Genomic DNA, 19,246 nt, shown 5'->3' with positions numbered 1-19,246 from the left:
CAACCTTGCATGCAAGAGATCTCAACTACTTATAAAAACAAACAGGCTTAAACTAAAGATGTTAATCCTCTGTGTTACTTCATCAGGGTGTAGGAAACACCCAAAAGATGTTATCTGTCATTAGGCATTTACATCAATCTCTGAATTTCTACCTGAAATTTCTATCTGACACCTACAGGTGAACAGAGTAAAATCAGAATACACCTATATGAAACAACATATTGCAGCACTTTCAGCCTCTCTTCACCGCATAGTCCAAAGATGGTATCATTTTAAGATTTCATTGGAGTTCACACCTCAGTGATATACAAATGATACACAGGTAATTCCCTAGCACTTCTCCCAAGTAAGGAGTGATAGGACAAGAGGCAATGGCCTTAAACTGTGCCAGGGAAAATTTAGATTGGATATTAAGATTAACTTTTCCACTGAGAGGGTTCTTAAAACATTGAAACAGGCTGCTCTGAGAGGTGGTGGAGTCATTATCCCTGGAGATATCCCTGGAGACATGTAGATGAGGTGTAGATGGTTTAGTGGTGGGCTTACCAGTGTCAGGTTAGTGGTTGGACTTGATGATCTTAAAGGTCCTTTCCAACCAAATAATTCTAAGATTCTATGATTGCAGAAGAGCTTTAAGGAACATTAAAGGGAGACTAGAGAGGTAATTTTTTTAGGTAGTTTTAGATCCTCTCTTCTTCTCTTTTTCTTAAAAAAAAAAAAAGCTCTCTCATCTAAGATAAACAGGGTTTTTCTAAGTTTATTTGTGTTTATGTCTGGAGTTAGGCATTGCCCAGCAGACTTTCCATGAAAATATAATGTTTGTTTAAAATAGTACACACATTAAACAAAAGATATGTCTCACAGTAAGAACACAGCCCCCCTACAAAGGATGGTGACAAATTCTTTTAAACTGCTTCCAAATGATCTAAGTTTCTATTAATAAAACAAGAATAAGCCTTTTCTTGGGATTTGTTTTGGCTTTTTGTTGTGGGTTGTTGCTTTTTTAATTTGAGATTTTGGGCCTCAATCTCACAAACATTTAACTTAAACAAGAGGCAGACAGACAAGTTCTCCCATTAGTATCAATGGATCAAAATAAGTATTCATAGATTAAGATCTTGATCCTGAATCAACCCTTGCTTCCACAGCTGAAGGTAACTCCTCATGAACACTGCCAACAAATTTTATCAATGAACATTTCCAATAGGGCTGAAGAATATCTTCCAACAGGTCAATTCTCAATAAGCAAAAGATTTTTGTTCACTACATTCAGTGAAGGGGTGGAAGATTTTTTGCTAAGCCACAAACATTTGAATGCCAGAGCCTGTGCTCCATCAGATTCATAGTGCGTGAACTATATCATTGTCTGCCAACTGCTAAGGACAGCAGTATATATTATGTGCAGCATGTATATTACCATATGTGGCTTTCCTGGGAAAGACACTAGATATAGATTAAAACAAAATACACAGCTGTTGTGAAACTGGAAAGAAACTTAAAAACTATCTGCACAGAACACATACACATCTTAAATGCATAAATGAGAAAAAAGCAAGAGAGGTCAAAAGTCCTGCTTTTTTTTTTCTTCCTACCAGAACAATGACTCAGTGCATTTATAAAAGCTCTAGGGAAATATATATCCAGGGTGAACAGTGCCCATTTAGACTGAGAATGCTAATCACATATGTTGAGTGCAACATCATCATCCCTATCCTATGAAAAAAAAAAAAATCTGTACAACAAAAATGACCCCAAGCTCCAGATCTGCATCATTTTTAAAGTCAGTTGATCCCTAAAGGCACATGTCTATCACAGAGTAAGAAGAGAGGAATATCTAGAAGTCTCCATTATTTTATGTCATCATGGCAACAACACTGCCTCAGAACATTTCCTCATTACTGGAAGCAAGAGTCCCATAGAGGAGAGGCATGCAGGCAGCACGTAAAGAGCAAGGTCATTTATAAAATTAATGCAATGTCTTCTTTAGGACAAAAAGAAAAGGTAAAGTTCTGTGAGGAAGGTTTTACGAGCAAAGAGGACTTGCATCACTTGTGACACATTCCCACACAGACTTTGTGGATTTTTTTTCAGGCAATTCACTAAATTGCCTGAAGTGACATCTGTGAATCTTTTTCAGCAGCAGCCATAAAAGAGACATGACCATGGAGAAAAAGTGTTATTGCAAGTACTAGCACAGCACGCATCTGGACGTCCCAGCTGCTGTACAACACCATCCTCATGACCTAGGACGCAGGAAGGCCCTGAGTCAAGGTGAACCTATGCAAGAACCTCCCCAGCACTTTATCCACAGTGTAATATAGCCTTTCACTTTAGAAACTGTTTGGCAACCAAGTGTCCAAGGCTATCTTGTGAGCAAAAAATTATTACACAGAGAAGCATATAGCAACTCAGAAAGGGATCTCAGTCTATACAATTCATATAGTGAAGCATGAAGATAAAGAAGTACAGACTGCAGAATCATCTGCTTTTAGCCTACGAGGTTTTGTGGGAAAACGTTTATATATTGGGGTAGAAAATATGGATTGCATCTACTATTTTTAAAAAAAAAGGAAAAAAACAAACAAAAAACCCTGAACAAACACCAAAAGACCCAAACAATAGCATTTGGAGTGTAGCACCACATACTAGTATTTGCACGATTCAAACACAGAACCACTAAATATTTGCTAATATATTGAGTGGAAAATGCCAAAGTTTGCCAGAGGCTGGTAGTCTAAATTATCGTGTTTATCATCCCCAGAAGAGAAGGAGAAGAAATCTTAGTTTATATTTTTCTTCCAGAAGTAGAAGGGTAGAAACTCTCTTCCTTCATACACTCTAGAGGTCAAGCTAGATGATGTAATGATTCCTGGTGGCTTTAAACAGGTTTTATGGATTATGTGACTTAAAAATAGACACAGTGTTTAAATAACAAAATCATCTTGAAATAGAGCACCTAGTACACCAAGCCACCAGTCACTGGCTAAGATGTGGAGGAGCTATGACCATATGAATATTTCTAATAAATCAAAGGGAAAATTTTAAGTAAATATTTCAATATTGACATTTTATTCCACTGACTCTATCCTCCTGAAAAGTAAACAATGTGTACTGCTTTAGCTATGGAGGATGTGTCTGTGGTGCTGCCACCCTACCCAGGTTGAGACATTGGACCCAGTTTAGCCACGGCAGCAAGGACCTCTGTGCTCAGCCAAGAAGCATGGAGTCCACCACGTCCCATGCAACTGTAGCTGGTTTCTTGGTACCAGGAAAACATAACTAAAATTGGTTTGGATATGCCTCCACTTTCCTGATATCTGTGCTATATGCACTCCTTTGAATAACTTCATTCAAAGCCTGTTACCATACAATAGTTGCCAGAGGTCATACTGTCATGGTTCAGATGAGGGCCTGAATTCATTAAGTAATTGTGTTGCCTTTATGCTCCCTTTTTGAGTACAAGGCCAAAGGAGGAAGTAAAAGAGAGATATGTTGTCATCTCATCAATGGAATTGCTTCTTGTCAGCTACACCATTGTTTTTAACATGTCACAAAGCAAAAGAATACAAACACTAGAAGTCCATTAGAAATTGCTTAATTCCGTGACCCGGTGACTACTTGAAAGACAGGAATGAGATAACTTTGCTTATAAATTTTGACAATGGAAATGCCATTTTATTTATTACGATAATTCATAAGGCTCCATCAAATACAGTGTAGAATGTCTTATAAAAATAATTACAGTCTAGTAACACAAGATCTCATTGAAGCACACTACTAATTCCTTGACAGGGAACGAGCCAAATACTTTGTGCAAATGTATGATTAGCAAGGTTTCACCACATTTCCTTGCACTTAAAATGCGCAAGGAAAAAACCTTATTAAAACAGCATTTCATATTATACTTTAAAATTATGCCCCTTAGGCAGATTTTCTGTACTTCAAAAGATAGCTATCATACTACTATGTGTTGCAGTCTAGGATAACAGAAAAAGAAATTCCTATCAAATTACTGTAGCAAGTATACAGAGAAAGTATAATAGTTGCTCTTTCCTACAGCCCTCAAGAAAACCCAGGCTTTGACTCAAAATGAGGTGTCACCAGTCTCCTAGGATAAAGAAAAGAGCTTTAATACAATTCTATGAATTGTCTTCTTCTTTGCTACTGAAAATATTTTGAGCGGCTGAAGCAACATTTTATGAACCTACCATCTAGCATTTGGGACATCTCTATAAGGGACCTCAAGGTTATACTGCCTATCTCTCTGTGTTTAAACAGCTTCTATTTCTATGCAGAAGGACTTTGTGGTTCTACATACTTTATGTTTGCTTTTAAAATATGATTTCTCTAAAATGAAAAAAAAAGGCTAGTGACTTTTCTTCTTGCTGTTTAATAATTTTCAAAGTTGCCTGAAAATTTGCTTGCACACAATCATAAAGGACTGAATTCGTTCCCTGCTTTGCATAATTTATGGTTTAAAAGTGCAGCCACTACGAAATCACACCTCTCAAGATCCAGTCTTGTGCAATCTCTAATGTGTTGACTGATTCAGGTCTTCGTAATCAGAAGTGATACAGAAGCTATTAGGAAACTTACGTAGCAATTTAAATAAGCATTAGACTAGATATTAAGATATAATTAGATACAGATCACTAGTAGCCTCTAAAAATCACCAGAAATATCTAACAACAAAAAGAACTCACAGAAAGTGTTGTGTTCTTCCAAACTTCTCCATCTTATCTCAGATGTTTACATTAAAAGAACAAAGAAGTTTTCTTCAAAGCACAATAATTATCAATCCTCTCCAACATTCCAGCAGCACAATTTTCTTATAATGCAACCAAGTAACACCCTCAGATGCTCAGGAGACATTAGCAAAATAATTGTTCCCCCTCAGTATTCCTTTGTTATTACTTCTTTTTTTTTTCCTTACCCTTATTACTTCAGTCAGAAATGACTTGGAGATACTATCATCAATTTACCAAAACAGAATTCCCCTGCATTTATTTTCTTTCACATTAAAGTTTTACTATTAGATTGTACATTACAGCTAAATTTATTCATTTTCTACCTGGCTAAAACTGATTGGTCCACTAAGTTTAATCTTTTCCCCCCTCTCTCATTTTACTAACTAGAAGAGAAATTAATCTACCTTCAAGCCTGTTGGAATCAGTCTTCTTTTCTCTTTCTCACAATTTATAAGTCAGCAGCTTAAAAAGTGTTCATATCCTCTTTTAACAAGCTGGTTATGTGAGATAAGCACAAGAACATTCATAAAAATAGCTCAGTATTAAGTCATGGATGTTTTACAAAAGTAGACCTAAAAAAATAAATCCTAGGGGCTAATTGTGATTTACTCCACATTTCTTTTCCTATACTACCAGTTATCAATCATCTCTAAAAGATCCCTTTGTTTACATGTCAGTGTCACAAATGAAACCAGCTCACTCTTAATCAGGTGGTACACAGCACAGCATAGATCACCCCTTAGCTAGCCCAATGACTTGTAAATCCTGGTACACTGCAGAAGAGGTTTTACTCTTTCCCAGTTATGGACTTCTAATTTTGCTGGTTTGAGTTCGGTTTTTTGGTGGGGTTTTTTGTTGATCTGGTTTTGGGTTTGGGTTTTTTTAATGAAGTCTTTCAGAAACATTTCACAGCTGGAAGCACAGCTTCTCTCCCACATATTATACCTCAGTATGGTCTGCACCATCACCTTCAATGTCTTCAGTGATCACGAAAACTATATCTAGAACAACGATAATACAACCACCAGCACTGAAATTTTTATTATAGCAAAGAAGCTGGTAACAACAATAATAATATCACTTAGAATTTGTAAGGTGCTTTTTATTTTCAAAACATGTAAATGTATTAAAATGTATAAATATTCGGTAATTGAGCCTCATACAGACACATCTTTTGTTTACAAATAGGAAAACTGAGGCAAAGAGACAAAAGAGCTCTCTCTAAAACCAAGATCCCTAGATGATTTTTTAAAAAGGGAATGGAGATTTCTTTGGATAATAAGGACTGAGTTATAAAAGCACAGCTTAAAATAAGTCAAAGAATCTGATGGAACAAACTCTTGTGCTCTTGTGCATCCACTTCCTCCAAAAAACTCAGCAAATACTTTCCCCAGGAAGATGTAGTTCACTGTGGAACACAAAATACTGGACTGCACAGCCATCAAGTCCATCTCTTCTGCCAAACCCGACCTTAAAAAGTCCAAGCCCCTGTGTGCTGGTTTTAGCTTGGATAGAGTTAATTTTCTTCCTAGTAGCTAGTATGAAGCTATGTTTTGGATTTGCACTGGAAACAATGTTGATAACACAGGGATGTTCAAGGCCTTTTCTGCTTCTCATGCTGCCCTGCCAGCAAGTGGGCTGGGGAGTTGAACAAGAAGACGGGAGGGAGCATGGCCAGGACAGCTGACCACAACTGACCAAAGGGATGTTCCATGCCATGGGAGATGACATTCAGAGTTACCATGTTTGTCTTCCCAAGTAAGCATGACACATGGAGCCCTGCTTTCCTGGAGATGGCTGAACACTTGACTGCCCGTGGGAAGCAGTGAATGAATCCCTTGTTTTGCTTTGCTTCTGTGAGCAGCTTGTGCTTTATCTATTAAACTGTCCTTATCTTAACCCACAAGTTTTTTCACTTTTACTCTTCCAATTCTCTCCCCCATCCCAGAGGGAAAGAGTGAGTAAGCAGCTGTGTGGTACTTAGTTGCTGGTTCAGGTTAAATCATGACAGCTTCTGCAGTTAAAATGCTGATAAACTGCATAAAACTGTGACTTTAATTGGTCACCACCAAAACTAAGCCTCAGCAGAAACTTGCATCTCCCTCAGGACTGTATTCTGCTGTCACTATTTAAGAAGCTTATTTTTCTTGTATGTCAACATTTAGCTTTAACATAAAAAAACCCCTGTAAATTCTAAATAGAAAAGAACAAATGCTGCCACATACTGAAGTCATTTCTAAGAATATCTTACACTCATATTCAGGGAGATATTGATTGAATAGACTTTTCTCATGTGTATTAGACACCTCACTCATATAGGGAAAACAAATCCCTACACACACTCTAACATCTCCTATTCAGGTCTTGAGCTCTAGAACTGCTTGAAGTGAGCTTAGAATTATTGCCTAGACAAAATACACAGGATTAAACATTTAGAGAAGTCAATACCTTTAAAATCCTACCCCATAAAGGTTTGACGACCCACATAATTTCACATGTATGTTGCACCGAGGTCAATGGATTTGATATGCATTTCAGAAGACACTGGAATAAAGACTACTGGGGAAAAAAAGAGGAGAGAAACAATTGGTTTGTAAGGAAAAAAAAAAATTTAGTGCAAGAAGTGGTATGAACTGCATTCTGCAAAGCTGGACACTGAGCATGATTTGTAACTAAATAGTGAAATAAAAGCAAACAAACGAAAAAACCCTAGAGGATAAATGAATAAAGAAAAAAAACCCCCAGCAGACTAAAGTTACATCATGACTCAAAACCACAATGGACCAGAATATGGAAGACGGTGGTGAAATATGTTTCAGGGCAAATGAAGAAGGAAAACATTACAAGCTCACTCAGGGGTGAGGTCGGGCAGAGCAAAGAACTGAGACCAAAGCTGAAGGTAAGGTTCAAAATGCAGTAGTGCTTTAGCACAGAAACAGCCATGAGGTTGATAATAAACTATACATGAGCCAGTAATGTGCCTTCATGGCCAAGAAGGCCAATGGCATTCTGCAGTACCTCAAGAAGAATGTGTCCAGCAGGTCAAGGGAGGTTCTTCTCCCCCTCTACACTGCCCCGGTGAGGCCTCATCTGGAGTCCTGTGTCTAGTTTTGGGCTCCCCAGCTCAAGAGCAACACAGAACTTCTAGAGAGAGTCCAGTACAGGGCCACCAAGATGATCAGGGGACTGGAGCATCCTTCTTATGAAGAAAGACTGCAGGACCTGGGACTGTTCAGCTTGGAGGAGACTGAGGGGAGACCTCACTGATATTTAAAAAGTGTATGTCAAGGGGATAGGGCAGCATTTTTTTTCTGTAACGTCTCCAATGATAGGACTAGGGATCAAAAAGTTCCACTTAAGGAAAAACTTCTTTACTGTAAGGGCGAGGGAGCCCTGGCACAGGCCTCCCAGGAAGGGTGTGGAGTCTTCTTCTCTGGAGGTTTTCAAAGCCCACCTGGACCTGTTCCTGAGTGACCTGATCTAGATGGACCTGCTTTAGCAGGGGGTTGGACTAATGATCTTTAGAGGTCCCTTCCAACCCCTGCCATTCTGTGATTCTGTGATAAGAAGGGAAACAGAAACTCAATGGAGAAGCCGGTTTTTTGTTTCTTGGCTGTGGTAGGACATTTGTCACACAGGGACTATTTGGACACCAAAGTACAAAGACCAGATTCCTCACTGTCCCGCCCTCTGTACATGAGATAGCACTGAGAGGCTAATTACCAGTTAGCCTGGATTTATTAGCCATAACAAAGTTTGCAGCTAAAATAGGAACAGACTCCATCCTCCTACCTCTTCAGCCCTCACCCGTGGACAACCCCTTATCCTTAAATACAGGAAGAGAAGGAAGCAGAAGAGATGAAACATTACACTAAGGTTGCAAGAGCATGGGAAGAATTGCAAAGCAATAAATAATGCTAGAAGTGGAGAAGAGTAATTCTGTGCTGGGGAAAGTAAGCCCAAGACAACATTTAAGTGAAAGAAGAAAAACATATTTAAACACACAGTCTGCCACTCAATTCTGACTGAAATGTAGTCGTATATTTATATCTCTAACTGAAGGCAGTATAATGCACTCATTGACTTCTCAAGACGTTGCGCAAAGCTGAAAATTACTTTAGAAGTACATCTATAAATGGCTGACTTCTCCACACTATTTTCAATCTGGCATGGAAAATCATCAAGGTGAATCTTATTACAACCTGATATCACAAACTTCTCATGATGTGACTCAATATCATTGCATAGTCCTTGCTGTACCATTGTCTTGTGCACCCAGTTGCAGTGAAGAACTCAATATGAAATATGAATGTCTTGCTCTTTGTATGAAGGTCTCATTCACATGCTCTGAGTAACAGAACTACACATTAAAAATATCTTTATGATATACACTGGTATTCTCACAAGCATTGAACTCTTGTTAAATCCATACATTAACCAGACAACTAACTTCCTGAAACACCAGGTTTTAAATTCTGTATGGATTAAAAAAAGAAAGCTTTTCACAATTAATTACTCTGAATTATATTTTACACTGGAAACAAAGAGATCTTTGACTCAGGAAATAGAGAAGACAACACCTAAGACACACTGGAAGGAAGCAAAAAAGCAGTGGCATCAAAACAAGGAAGAGTACATCAGAAAGAAAAGCAGAGTCTTCAATCTTCATGAAAGGAGCATTCAGAGAACTGAATAACATTAAGTCTTGTCAGCCACCCCAGAATGAAAGTGATCATTAACCAAAGTTCACGTTTCAGGTAAAAGACAAATCATTAGGAGCATTAAGCAAAGAAATCGCAGCAATGTCAAATTCTGCCTAAAGTTTAAAAAAAAATGTAAAATTGTGATAATTTTGTATCTCACCAGTCATCTGCGTGTATTGAAGAGCAAATGGTCTTCTGTGATCTCATCTATTTCTCATGTTTTTTTAGATTAGAAGTTTTATGCAGCTGATTTGGGGGGCTATGTGAAATATCGTTTCCCTTTCTTAATCATTCTGGTCCTATACTAATGAACAGCAAAAAGGTACATCTCACTTTCAGCTTCTCCTTGCACTTGAGTCAATTTCTATGAGGTGAGGAGAAGGAAAAGGGAGCACTAATGGGAGAGGTAGCAAGCCTAGTCCCTGCTTTTCTACTTGGTTGAATCTTTAAAAGCGCTTTTACATGCAGGAACAGAAATCAAAGTAATACACACAAATCCCTGTGAGTCATCCCTTTATTTTCCAGTTACAAACATGCTTGAGCTACAGACATAAAGTCTCACAGTGATACTCTTGCAGCAGATTAAGTCTGAAGCACCCAGCAGCTACAGTAAATTCCAGCCCCCTGCCCCAGCTATGACAGCTTCACAATTAAGACAGTTGAATACAGTTCATCCATGCTCATGGAAGGCTTGAGTCAGATGTTCTCTTTCCTGCAGTAGTAATCTATAAAATCCAGAAAATCCATAAGAAGCAACTTCTTGGATTACTAAAAGATAAATCCTCTCTCTCATGTAGAACTAATGCATTCTTGAAAAGAAAAAGAGAGACATTTTCTGCACAAAACCTACTTTAAATTATCGAACATCCAGAACACCTACTCTTACTCAAAAGATACTATTCTTAAAATGGTGACTTTTTTTTTCTAAATATTCTCTTGAAATAGTCAAAGGTTTCACAATACTACAGGACAAGTGATTCACCATTTCAGAACTGAGTTTTAGATAGGTTTTTGCCAGGTTTTTTGCTGTTTTGGATTTTTGTTCTCTCAGTAATTTTATATAGAAGATACCAATTCCCGGGGTTGGTCAAAAGGACAACTTGAGTTATGTACAAATTCCATGAAAAATACTAGCTTTGCACCTTTGAAGCTAGAGATACCTGCTAACTTTGGCTATGTATAAGATTGCTGAAGTCTAATTAGAAAAAAAAAAAAAAGACAAAGATTATAAATGCAAAGTAATTTGTAATTTGCTATTTCCACTTTAGATCTTAATGCTGTAGAGATTCACAGCATGAATTACACTTTAATTACCAAGACAGGGGCAGAAGAGGGAAAGGAAGAAAGGATTAGAAGCATTTAAATAGTAGCATCCAAGGCCCTGAGTTGGCTAATACTTCAAAATTTTACTACAACTGACATTATAGAATAAAATCAGAAGTCATGTGTTAGTGGGCTCATGGTCACAGCTGAAAATGAAAAAGAGCTCCTCAGAAGGTAACATTAATGTTCCCATTTTTAACCAACTCATGTTTTATCCAAGCAGCCTCTGTGACAAGTGATTAAAAACAAACAAACCCCCTCCCCAAAAAAATCCCTTCTTGCAAAACAGATAGGAAGATTGCCTTCTTCCCACATCACTGCAGTCCTTCCAAGAAGGCTGTGACTAACCTCGCCAGGCAACAAGCAGAATTATGTAGGTTAACTGAGTATTAAATGCCAGAAAAGTCACTTTTTCTTATCTTTCCATTTCAGTGAATAAAGAGCTCTCTTTTTTTTGTAAATAGTTACAAAAATTCTTTGCTACACACACCCCAAAGAATCTCACAGACTTAGATGAAACTTTCAATGACTTTATACCCAAGTTCATCTATGGGCACAACCAGGAGAAACCCAGCAGTCGCTCAGGGCTGAAATAACAGCTGAAGTTCTCAGCAAAATGTAAAATTCAGGTGACTGCGATCACATCACTTAAGACCTAGAGTGAGAAACTGAAGTTCCTAGGTATCCAGGTTAAATCAAGATCTGTACAAAATTCAGTGTTTTGGATGAATAAATCATTGGATGGATCAGAGTCTAACTCTGGACTTGAGACAAAATGGCAGCAGTTACAGCCTTCCCTGAAAGCAGGAATTTGAGGTTCTGGTAATACAAATAATTTAATATTGGGGAAAAAAATAGAGAATTAGGACCAAAACCAAGAATTTAGCCTTTTGCGTTGGTCATTTTGGGAGGTTTTTCTCCAATGTGAAAATTCAATATGACTACACTGGTAGTTTTGTTACCAATGTGACCTTTAGTGATTTATAGTTTTTGCAGGTAATGTTTAGGTATGGCCATACTATGAGGAAAAAGTGTATTTCAGGCATCATGCTGCACTCTGGACCACAAAACAAATGCTGAGGCTTCAAAGTCAGCTAAAAGTCATCTAATTGTGAGCTGCTGATTAGCCTCCTTGAGAACTCAGCTCAGGACTAGAATGATGAAAACTCCGAATTCCTATAGACAAAGGGGCCACAGAACCAGATGCTGGTAGGTGAGAAAGCAAGAAAAAATCCTGCCTTCAAAGGAAATGTGAGAAACAGATGTATCCACATGCAGACAACATACACACAAGCAAAGCACCTTGCCAGTTCTCTTTGAATGGATACGAAGACCAGACCACGCACACTGTACCATAAGCGACGCAGCTCTGAGACGTTACATGTCTTCTCTTTCTGGCCACCAGCCCTGTAGCAGAGAGAGAAAAGTCTAGAGGGGTCACAGATCAGAGGGCTCCATTTTCCTGTCTGGCACAGCTGAATGCTGTCTCTGAGAAAATCTCGTACTTTTGACCAGTCATTAGTCCTTCAAGAAGGCAGAATGATGCAGGAATTGTAATTAGGAGCACTAAGAGCAACAAGTGCTAGACACTGAAATCAAAGTTAGCAAGCACCTTATTAATGAAGTCTTCATTATGTGGAGTTTAAGCATTCTATTATCTCATTTCAGTAGCTGAAGACAAAAGTTCTTGTGTATTTAATCTATTTTGACCCTCATGGCGCCAATTATTTGACTTCAGATGTTTAGATTTTAATAAGCTTTCATACTTGGGGGGGAAAAATGCAGCAGTTAACTGATTTGCCACTTCCAGCTACACTATGGACAGAAAGAAATTCAATTATATTTCATGAATTTAGTTGTTGCCAAGTGCAAAACTTCTGTATTTTTTTTCCATCTATGTATTTCACAAAGTATCTTCAGATCAATCTTGCTCTCTCTATTATCCCTATATATAACCCAGCACCTAATCGCTATTGAGTGTTGTTGCTTTGGGGTGTTACCTCCCTCCAATTAAATCTAATGGGATGCTTTGGCACCTTTCAAAATCACACGCAAGCAGAAACATTCGTTCAGAGCTATGAGAAGGCATAACTCAATACTGCAGCCATGATGAGTATGTGACAAGACAAGTGAGCTGGACAATTAAAGTCCAAAGCCACTTATGTTTCCACAGCCTCCTCCAGTAAAAGCAGGCAGCAGCCCCCAACCTGCTTCTGCAGAGCCTTGAGCACAGTATCTCATTACCTGATGACACTCATATGCTAATAATGCTACACTCACTGTGAACTGCAGATCAAGACGATTCCCTTACACTTTGGAAACCCTGTAAGCTCTTTGCAGTACCCATCACGTACTGAGAGGAAATCACCAACCTGTTTCAAGATCGGCCTACAAGAAGACCACCCACTTCTCAGGGTACAAGGGTTGCAGTGTTTCTATGAGTAGTCCATGAAAGGAGACCAGTCACGCAACGCTGATTCAGTATTTCCAGTTGCTAACAATAAAAATAGCCATTTTTATGTCCTCCCACATAAGCAACTTTTGTTGCACAATCACAAAGAAGAAGAAAGATGGGCAATAGGAAGGGAGGAGGACCACATTTTCAATGATGAAAGAGAGACACAATTAAGATGTGATCTATGCTGCAAAGACATGAGATCCATAATTTGGTTAATATTTCAACAGATACAACACAGAACAGTAATAATTTTATTTTCCATATTTTAAGTAAACAAGGTAGACTCCACCAAAGATCATAGAGCTGCGTGTCTGTAACTCTGGAGAGTACAAGATCCAGTGGCCAAGGCAAAGCATAGTTTTTGAGTGGGAGGGTTGGTCGCCAAACAACATCCCTAAGAAAAACTTGCTTCACTCTTCTTCTATCGCCTGCTTGAAACCAGGGCTTAGTGGAAACTGCAATGTCTCTGTTTTCAAGGATACAACACAGAGCTACTGAGGTTACAGGGTGGGCAGGAGTGTCTCTGATCATGCTGCAAGACACCGAAAACCTGCTTTCTGCTGTGCACCCAGGTCATCCTTTGCGCATAGGTGCAATGCATAAGGGAGTGCATGTCACGGCAATGAGGGACAGAAAGAGGAAGAACACCAAGGAAAGTTAGCAGATGAAAGCAAACGGCTTGAACAGGGTGAGAAGGAAAGCGGCAGGGCACCAAAGAAACACGGGCATGCAACAGGATTATCCCACCCGAAAGCTGCCCTTTGCCAGCTACCAGCAACACACGTCAGCTTTGGAAAAGCCAGCTTAACCGCCGGGGGGGAAAAAAAATGCCACAATAAGGACAGAAAGCCAAGTCACCTGGTAGAAGGTGAGACAGGAGGAGGGCAGAGGCACGGACGTTGCCCTCCCCGGGGATCCGCGGGAGCCGGCGGGCCAGGTGCGAGCAGGTGTGGCGGCAACGGCGGCTCGCCTTACCGCAGCAGTGCACAGAAATACACGTACACCTTTAGATACACACGTACACAAGCGGAGATCTATCCGCATATAAAGCCGCGGCGCAGGGAAAGGCTGCAGGAGTAAGCGCCGTCTGTAGCCGCCGCGGCAGAGCCGTGCACAGCCCGAGGGGGCTGGGAGGGAGTTTTCCAGTGGCCCCTGACGGCGCGGAGGGCGGCGGCGGCGGGATCGGGGAGAGCTTGGGTTAATGCCCCACGATTCGCCATGCCACGAAGGCGGGCGGGCGGGCGCCCGAGCGGCTTTTAGGGTCGCGGAACAAAAGAGGTACTCGGCGGCCAGGGGAAATCCCGCCTCGCTAGCCCCTTACCTTCCCGGGCGTCCTCCTCCCGCCGGTGCGCCGCGTAGCTCCTGCGCCGGGCCGGGGGACGGCAGCAGCCGCAGGGCTCCGGGCGGGGCGGCCGGAGCTCCCCACCGCCGGCGGGCTCCGGGCAGGGGCGGGCACGGGGTCTCGCTGCGCTCCGCTCCGCTTCACTCCGCGCCGCCAACAAAGTGCCGGAACGGCGCTGGGAGGTCGCCGGGCAGCGGGAGCGGCGGCGGAGCGGAGCGGCTCGGAGCTCCCTCTGCCGGCCCGCCGCCCCGCCCCGCCACGGCCACGGCCATGGCCACGGTCACGGCCCCGCCACCACAGACACAGTCCCAGCTCTGGCCTGCCGCCGGGAAGCGCGGAGACCCGCGGAGGCCCCCGCGCCCGCGGTGCCGGCACCCGGTGCCATGCAGGATCCGCGCGCTGCCAGGGATGAGGAGCCACCTCGCCTCTCCCCCAGACCCCAGTGAGATTAACGGGGCGCTCACTAAACGCAAAGGTACTGAAAGCAGCTCCCCGGAGCTGGGCTGAACTAGGGGAGTTGTTTAAAGTCACCGTAAGCGTTAACCAAAACAAACAAACAAGCCACACGCAAAACCTACCAAGATTCCAAAGCAAAATCCTTCTTTCTCGATCTAAACCACCTTTGGAACGTGTAAGCTACCAGAACAAAAGTCTCCCGTCCTCACTCGAAATCCCGGATGAAATTTCCCAGCTGTTTATGTTGTTTCCATCTGGCACTGCATTCCTCCCGACCCTGACAACATACACGTGGCTTTCACTCAGCACAGGGCAGTAGTCCCATGCGCAGATACTATTGTCGTGCTAACAGGTAGCCAAAGTCCTCACGCTAAGCTGTTGCCACGGCTGTGATTGCTATAATGAGCCACATACACTCCTAAAATCGGGCTGCTCCCTGAGAATCGGTTTTCACCGATTTCACTTTCAAATAAGTTTTTGTCTTCTATTACTCCAGAGAAAAACTAGAAAAGATAAAGCTTTCAACAGCATCAGATAGATGAGAAGAACCTTTCTTCAGGTAGTATATACAAGAGCTAATCTGATTTTTGAGAGGATTGAATTGCCAATCCTGAAAGACGTACAAACCTGCTTAATTATATTCCCGAATCTCCTTCCAGGCTTCAGCAAGATTCCTCACGAAGATCAAAATCACATCTAGACCAAACACATAGCCATTGCCAGGACTGAGCCACAGTTATCCAGACACAGCAACAGGTCCTTTATGCCACAAAGATTCTGTGATTCCCAGCCCTCTTCAAGAAACCTGCAGAGGAAAAGTATAACCTAATGAAAGAGCAGCTGCTTGCTGAAATTTCCACTCAGTTCCAAGAAATGAGTCTTGGCAATTCCTTGCTTTTTATAACACTCCGTGACTCATTTGCAGAGGCAGGTGAAGTCAGAGCCATCACTGCCAGAGTTGTGCCCCTGATGGCTTCTTCAGGAAGGACATAGATTTTCCCAAACACTTTTTTAAAAAGAAGGAAGATATTGCTGAGCTACTGTTTTGCGGTGGTTTGGTTGCTGAATCTCTTCTGAAGCAATGCTAGTCCATCCTTGGCTTGATGTTTTCCAGAAAATCTTTCTGAGAATAAATCCTGAGCATGGCAAACTGTGTTATTTTGCCAGGCTCCCTGTCAGATTCAGAGCCCAAGGCAATGGGCAACCGGCTTAGATCTGAAGGCAGTGGGCAGCAGACAGGCTCACTGTGGGCTCTGTGAAACAGGCAGGAGAGAGTAACCCGAGCTTGCAGATCAGACTGGAAGAGGTGGGGCCTCACTCCACAGTTGCTCAGTTCACCTTAACCCTGCTTCAAAAAGAAAGAAAGAAAGAAAGAAAAAAAAAGTAGAGAAAAAGAAAAGTAGTTCATTCAAAAAGTCTCTTTCCAGGCTGCATTTTCTTCTAATAGTCCTGTCCCTGCTACTTTTTCTAGTCCAGAGGCTCCTCCACAAAACAGGAAAGTACAAAAAAATCTTGTGAAATAGTGGGAAGGAGGGAGTGTTTAGTCCACTTTTACGTAGCTAAACAAGCAATGAAATGTGCAGATAGCTACACTTATCTTGTTAACAGGAAGTTTATTTTCAGCAAACCTTCAAACATTACAGAATCAGATTATGGAGAGGTCACCTGAGTCATTCATATGAATGAACGCTTACAGGAACACTAACTGTTCTGATGTCTAAACTGACATTTCCAAACTATTTGTGCTAGTCACCATACATATGCTCCCTAGGTAAATAATGATAGTAATTTATACATAAAAGGGCTTGCCCCATGAGAGGCGGAAAGGAATATGATAGACAATGTTAAAGAAAAGGTTGAGGACTGCTGCAGTCCTTGGCAGGGATAAACAGTGCCTCTCTTCCCTCTCCTCTCCAGATAGCAGCCCAAGACCAGCTCCTGCTCCATTTTCCTTCAAAAGAGATCAGAAGACCAATGCAGAAGACCACTGCAAGATGAGAGTTTTCTCTGGTTTTATTTGGGAAGAAAACATTTAAAAGGAACAAAGATTAGAAAGAGGAACCTGGAGAGAAAGTGGGATGTCAAGATGAGAAAAGGGAAACCAGAAGAATAAAGAGAAAGAGAAAGGTTTGGGGAAGAGTGAATTCTATTTTTTACTTTATCAGGTTTTCTTCAGGTTATGTTTAGTAGGTTTGTAAAATTATTTTATATTATTAGGAAGCTAGTATCCCTTCAGATAGGAAATCAGAACATCATGCCACAGAAAGTAAAGAAGACATTTCATAAATGTTTTTCTATTTGGGTAAAAGACAAAATCCACCAAAGAATTTCTTTCTGTTCTAAAATAACCTAAAGATACTTTCCATGTTGGGAACCTGCAGAATGACTTAACGCACAACGAATGACTTACAAAACCGTCCATCAGCCCCAGCAGAGTCTGTTCACTGACACTCCCCCTTCCTGCGTGGAATTCGGCCAAACGCAGCCCCAGCCAGTCATGATCTGCTTTGCAGGTGGAAGGCAAAACACCTGCGGAATCATGGGGAGCACCATTGTTCAGGCTGCTTGGGGAATAAAGAGGCAAGTGTGCGATTTGTACAGTATTGGCTGCAGCAATCCTGAGGATTTAAGATTAACTGCTTGATACTGGAATTTCCACTCTTGGTGAAAACAGACATTCCCGTCTCCATAGAGTTTTCAGGAGAAATATATACATAGCAAGCCTGATTCTTCACTTGATTTTTAAGGCACATGTAGCTACAGTAAGAAACAGCAGAACTGTTGTTGATTCAGTATAATAATAAAAATGCAGGGTTAATCCAGAGGAAGCTACAGCAAATAAGAGAAAAAAAAAAGACTATAAGTTCATGCTTCTCCTTTTTTTCATGCTATGAAAAAAAGAAAAAGAAAAAAAATCCACGATATGGAAGGCATTTCTTTGTTTCTCAGGTAAAATTACAGAAAAACTTCTGCATAAAGCTAAACATTTCCCTATATAGAAAACAGTGCAGCCAGAGGATCCAAAGAATAAGCATAGAAATTCTAGTCCCAAATTCATTTGTACTCTGTTTGGGAGTTTCTTTGGACTGTCTCTGATTTCAAAATATTGTACCTAAATGTGTCATCATTCATGCTGTAAAAATACATATGGATTGGGGTAGGTTTTTTTGCAATTTTCAATAGAAACTAAGCAAATGTTCTAAACACAGATCTGCTATTTGAGTGGTAAATCTATTAATAACATAATGGCCTCAAACTGGTGAGAGGTTTGGTCTAAATATGTTGGGGGTGTTCTGTAAAACTTCTAAATTCGTTAGAAACCCAGGGTCTGCTATACAAAAATTAGTGTTAGGCAAACCCTCTAATGTGCTTGGTTTTGGTTTTATTCCCCTGAACATGGATCATGGATCCCCTGAAAATGTATTATTAAAAAGATACATTAAAAGATCGCCTGTCTTCCAGTAGGCTTTGGAACATAATATAGTAATTAATCGATTCCTTTATCAGAAAGCTTTTGCTTAGTTGATTAATATGAAATTATGGAAGCTACTTGCATTTTCTTTAGTAATCTTTCTAGGGAAGGTTGGTTCAGGCAAACAAAGTAAAGCAGATCAGAGAGCTACCCACGATCTAAGGAAATGGGAGGAGGAACCCAGTGTGTCTATTCTCCTCACAGAAACCAAGCCCCAGAGTCAGTTCTGAACCAGAGGGAAAATGTCTGTACTGTTCCTTGGCTGAGTCATACCCTTTATCACAAGTATGGAGCCAAAGCAGAGAAAAGGATTCTTATTTCCAACCTGAGAAGAGCCTGAGGATATGGCAGAGATCAGGTGTGAACGAGGTGTCTCTCAGTGCAGTCACAGCACTGAACTCTTTGGAGATTCCCAGCAACTGTGATAGATAAGAGTGCCTCAAAAAGCTCTTGTGAATTGCTTTGTCCAAGTTACGTGAGGGACCACTCTGTACAGCAGAAAAGATCAATGCCTTAAGGCATGATTGGTTGCACATGGTCTTGGTGGTGCCTGCATCCCCAAGACAGAGAATGTGTAGTTACAACCCCTGAGTGTTCTAGTCTCAGCATTGCTTAATTTGGAGCTTGTAGAAGTAACTATACAGAATTCCTATTTTTTCCTTAGCCTAGCTGCCGAGGGTTAACAGTTTTTTGTTCTATATTCCTAATTATCCTATCCAAGAGGGAGATTATTTGAGTGAGCTG

The 19,246-nt window shown here is 40.8% G+C and overlaps 2 protein-coding genes across 7 annotated transcripts in view; one reads left to right on the top strand and one right to left on the bottom strand.

Annotated features, from left to right (window-relative positions):
* EPS8 (EGFR pathway substrate 8, signaling adaptor) overlaps nt 1–15,739 on the bottom strand; it is a 133,454-nt gene extending 117,715 nt beyond the window's left edge. For 3 of the 6 annotated variants that reach the window (XM_061988860.1, XM_061988865.1, XM_061988863.1), the window contains exon 1: nt 14,554–14,691. The gene's annotated coding sequence lies outside the window, so the exon portion shown is untranslated. Of the gene's footprint in view, nt 1–12,076; nt 12,164–14,553; nt 14,692–15,657 lie in introns of those variants that run through there. The other 3 variants (XM_061988861.1, XM_061988864.1, XM_061988862.1) reach the window with 3 other exon arrangements.
* Nucleotides 14,434–15,081, top strand: LOC133627378 (basic proline-rich protein-like). Its single transcript, XM_062012535.1, has one exon. The coding sequence runs from the start codon at nt 14,434–14,436 to the stop codon at nt 15,079–15,081; it is 648 nt and encodes a 215-aa protein (XP_061868519.1).
* Nucleotides 15,740–19,246: the final 3,507 nt, after the last annotated feature.

This window comes from Colius striatus, chromosome 1 (genome assembly GCF_028858725.1).
Source record: "Colius striatus isolate bColStr4 chromosome 1, bColStr4.1.hap1, whole genome shotgun sequence".
In the NCBI taxonomy this organism is placed as follows: domain Eukaryota; kingdom Metazoa; phylum Chordata; class Aves; order Coliiformes; family Coliidae; genus Colius; species Colius striatus.
This window is presented reverse-complemented; position numbering and strand designations above follow the sequence as displayed.

Coding starts and splice junctions, on each gene's coding strand:
- LOC133627378 (XM_062012535.1), top strand. CDS start 14,434: ATGCCCCACGATTCGCCATGCCACGAAGGCGGGCGGGCGGGCGCCCGA.